Source organism: Triticum dicoccoides, chromosome 2A (genome assembly GCF_002162155.2).
Source record: "Triticum dicoccoides isolate Atlit2015 ecotype Zavitan chromosome 2A, WEW_v2.0, whole genome shotgun sequence".
NCBI lineage: Eukaryota > Viridiplantae > Streptophyta > Magnoliopsida > Poales > Poaceae > Triticum > Triticum dicoccoides.
The window spans coordinates 494,055,147-494,059,184 of record NC_041382.1 but is presented as its reverse complement, the minus strand read 5'-3'; the positions used below and the strand labels follow the sequence as shown (position 1 = coordinate 494,059,184).

The 4,038-nt window shown below is 44.7% G+C and overlaps 1 protein-coding gene across 3 annotated transcripts in view; it reads right to left on the bottom strand.

Moving 5' to 3' along the window:
• Positions 1 to 1,742: 1,742 nt before the first annotated feature.
• The window catches only part of LOC119355001 (serine carboxypeptidase-like 45), a 3,551-nt gene continuing 1,255 nt past the window's right edge, over positions 1,743 to 4,038 (bottom strand). Inside the window, exons 2-10 of one of the 3 annotated variants that reach the window (XM_037621767.1) lie at positions 3,847 to 3,948; positions 3,595 to 3,690; positions 3,383 to 3,475; positions 3,218 to 3,297; positions 2,831 to 3,118; positions 2,625 to 2,758; positions 2,426 to 2,518; positions 2,207 to 2,324; positions 1,743 to 2,058 (exon numbers count right to left, since the gene is read on the bottom strand). In XM_037621767.1, coding sequence (XP_037477664.1) covers positions 1,906 to 2,058; positions 2,207 to 2,324; positions 2,426 to 2,518; positions 2,625 to 2,758; positions 2,831 to 3,118; positions 3,218 to 3,297; positions 3,383 to 3,475; positions 3,595 to 3,690; positions 3,847 to 3,948 — 1,157 coding nt within the window. In that variant the 3' untranslated portion in view covers positions 1,743 to 1,905. Of the gene's footprint in view, positions 2,059 to 2,206; positions 2,325 to 2,425; positions 2,519 to 2,624; positions 3,119 to 3,217; positions 3,298 to 3,382; positions 3,476 to 3,594; positions 3,691 to 3,846; positions 3,949 to 4,038 lie in introns of all 3 variants that reach the window. The other 2 variants (XM_037621768.1, XM_037621766.1) reach the window with 2 other exon arrangements.

Genomic DNA, 4,038 nt, shown 5'->3' with positions numbered 1-4,038 from the left:
GAGGTTCCGGTAACCCTTCGGCACTCCGGTTTTATCTGAAACATCTCTGTAACATCTCCAGTGTCCGAATATAGTCGTCCAATATAGCAATCTTCATGTCTCGACCATTTCGAGACTCCTCGTCATGTCTATGATCACATCCGGGACTCCGAACTACCTTCGGTACATCAAAGCACATAAACTCATAATACCGATCGTCATCGAACGTTCAGCGTGCGGACCCTGCGGGTTCGAGAACTATGTAGACATGACCGAGACACTTCTCCGGTCAATAATCAATAGCGGAACCTGGATGCTCATATTGGCTCCTACATATTCTATGAAGATCTTTATCGGTCAAACCGCATAACAACATACGTTGTCCCTTTGTTATCGGTATGTTACTTGCCCGAGATTCGATCGTCGGTATCTCAATACCTAGTTCAATCTCGTTACCGGTAAGTCTCTTTACTCGTTCCGTAATGCAACATCCCGCAACTAACTCATTAGTTACATTGCTTGCAAGGCTTATAGTGATGTGCATTACCGAGAGGACCCAGAGATACCTCTCCGACAATCGGAGTGACAAATCCTAATCTCGATCTATGCCAACTCAACAAACACCATCGAAGACACCTGTAGAGCATCTTTATAATCACCCAGTTACGTTGTGACGTTTGATAGCACACTATGTGTTCCTCCGGTATTCTGGAGTTGCATAATCTCATAGTCATAGGAATATGTATAAGGAGAAACCAATAGCAATAAACTAAACGATCATAGTGCTAAGCTAACGGATGGGTCAAGTCAATCACATCATTCTCTAATGATGTGATCCCATTAATCAAATGACAACTCGTGTCTATGGTTAGGAAACTTAACCATATTTGATTAACAAGCTAGTCAAGTAGAGGTGTACCAGTGACACTCTGTTTGTCTATGTATTCACACATGTACTAAATCTCCGGTTAATACAATTCTAGCATGAATAATAAACATTTATCATGATATAAGGAAATATAAATAACAACTTTATTATTGCCTCTAAAGCATATTTCCTTCAGCTAAGAGCGGAGCTCGGCCTGCTCCGCGTGGACGGGCTACAAAGGCACGTCAAACGGGGTTGCATCGTCAGTGGGTGCAGGCGGTGGAGCAGAGCAGCATGTCGGGGCATCGTAGTCCGTATATGTCATCTGAATTCGGCAAGAATTACTATAAATTTTCAAGTCCAAACGCGAATAACATAACATGTTTTAGATAAAAGAGTGCCATGTAGATAATCTTAGTTTTCCAAACAAAATATAGATAATCTTAGTCATAGTCACATTCTGCATATTTTTTTGGCATTGTGAATCTACACGTACACATTTGATTGTACACAACAAAACATGCTCGTGGTAAATTTTACTCCATCCGTCTCATAATATAAGAATGTTTTTTACACTAGTGTAATGTTAAAAACGCTTTTATATTATGAAACAGAGGGAGTAGTTGTGTGGTACAATCTCATTTTTATATATTACCCTGTCCTGAATTACTTGTGTTAGATTTGTGATAGAGGGAGTACTTTTTTCACTATGACAGACCAAATGTAACAGCTTAGCAAATTTTCGAAATTCCCATACATTTCCAGTGCACCTCCACGCTTTGCGATATATTCTCTCCGTTCACTATTATGAGATGTATGATTTTTTTTAATTGAATGTATGTAGATGTGTTTTAGTGTGTTCCTTCACTCATTTCAGTTCGTATTTAGTGTAATATCGAAATATCCAAAACATCTTATAATAGTGAAATGAGGGAGTAACTGATTACACTTGCGAAGACCTTTTTGATTGGATTCCCAACCTTGAAAGGTGATTGACGCATGCACTCTAGCTACTAGGTAGTACAAGAACACGAACTGTCTCTTGAGTTGAGGTCAGGTCATTCGAACGATTCCGGCAGCGGCCGGCTGGCGAGGAACGCCCTGAAGAGCACGAGGGACCTCTCCGGCTGCGAGAAGGGCGCCTCGTGCGACGCGCCCCGGATGGTCGCGAAGGACAGCACGTCGCTGAACACCTGCGTCCATCCACCAACCTGCACACCCGGGAGAAGATGAGACGAGAAGAACGCTTCAGTTTCAGTTTCACCACCCACCATGGCTTGAGCTTGACAGGAGTGGAGCTGAGCTGACGATAACGATGGCCAATATTGTACTGTAGGATAGAGATGGACCGGAGATCACCTGCTTCCCTTGGAACCAGACCCGGTATGGCACCGTTGCGTTCAGCCGGAGCCTCTTGGCCAGGCGGTGCACCAGCGTCCTGCTGCCCGTCAGGGGGATCACCGAGTCCTGATCACCGCTGCGGAGGAACACCCACGAGCATAGCCATCAGCCCAGGTTCTAAACTGACAATCCTTGCTGTGGCGAGTTTGATTGATACAACTGTATGCGGTTCTTTACCTGTAAACTAGCACCGGGATGCCAGACTTGACGAGCGCGCCGACGATGTTGATGGTCGGGATCTGCAGGTCCAGCTGTTTGTACTCAAGAACACTGGATAGGGCAAAACACTCGCTGAAATCGCATCCTTGCTGAAGGAAATGCAACTATATAGCAGATACAGATAGAGCCCTAACAAATCAAATAGGCAAATCCACACCTGCTGCAGACCGTCCACTTGGGCACGCCGTTGAGCTGAGCGTGCATTGCCTTTTGCACATCTTTTCGGTTGAGGTAGTTCATCGTCTCGTCCTCGACGCACACGTCGAGCGCCCTGTTCAATTGCTCGGTAGACTGCAAAAAATTGTCCGTCAATGACAGGGTTACATACATCTCCTTAGCAAAGGTAATGCTGAAAAACGATACATTTGGGCTTGGGGTGAGCACTTGGGACTGCATCAACACCGAAGAAATGCAGACGTCCAGGGTGACATCGTACTTGTCCACGAATCTGCTCGTCTCTCTGGTCACTTGGCTCATCACCCTGTCGCAAACCGTGCTGATGGAGCCGTGGTAATACTCGCTCACATACCGTGAGTAGTTGCAAACCGTCGTGAAGATGTTGTAAGTTGAGTCCGATATCAGCCCATGTGACCAGAAGAACTCGGCTCTTGAGTTGAAGTCAGTCGAGAATTCGAGAACAGGATTGCCCAACTGTTGGATCAATGAGGGAAAAAGAGAGCAATGTACACTATAAATTCACGACGTTTTTGTAAACATATTTTTGGTAAGCTTTGTAAATGGGATACTTACAGCAATGCCTTTCAGATTGAACAGCTTCTCCTTGTTGTCGAATTCAACCATGCGCTGCGCTAGTTGCGGAACGTAGTGGCCTTAAAAGTGATCATCATTGTAGTTAGAACACCAAGGGATGAATTCAGAATTGAACAAGGAGGTGAAGAAGCAGAATGGCTTTACCAGCATAGCTCTCTCCTGCGATGTACAAGTCCCTGCCCTTGTACTGTGGGAACTTGGCAAACCAGCCTTCCAAGAACCTTAAATTATCCCTGGCTTCAAAATTTTAGGGGAAACATTTTAAACCCCTCAAAAAAGAATAATCTTGCAGATTAGTCTACACAGAAAATAATACTGATACGGATTACAAAACTTTTCAAGCATGGAGATCACACCTGTCATGCTGTCACCAACACCCCCATAGAAGGAAGGATCAGTGGAGTAGGAGAAGCCCACCCCTGCAGGGCTCTCCAGATAGAGCATGTTGGCCTCTGAAACAAGCCAGCAGATACCAAGAAGAGCAATTCAGTTGTGGTAAAAATTCCTGTGAGCTTTCTTTTTTCTTGCACCAAGGAAAAGAGGACCAATCAAAGGCACCTAGAGGTTGCTTTTGTGGATGCAACTTTTACAAGAGACAAAATGCCCACCTTTGTTCCAGCTATACTCATTGCCCACAAGGGCATTGCCACTGGGCCTGAATGGCCCATTCTCTGAGAATGCTCCCACCCCCACAGATGAACATCCGGGTCCTACACAAGCACACATGCATAAACATCATCAGAACTTCTATCCTATCATAGAGAGACAAAGGAATGTTGGTAGTAATAAATCAGTTGAGA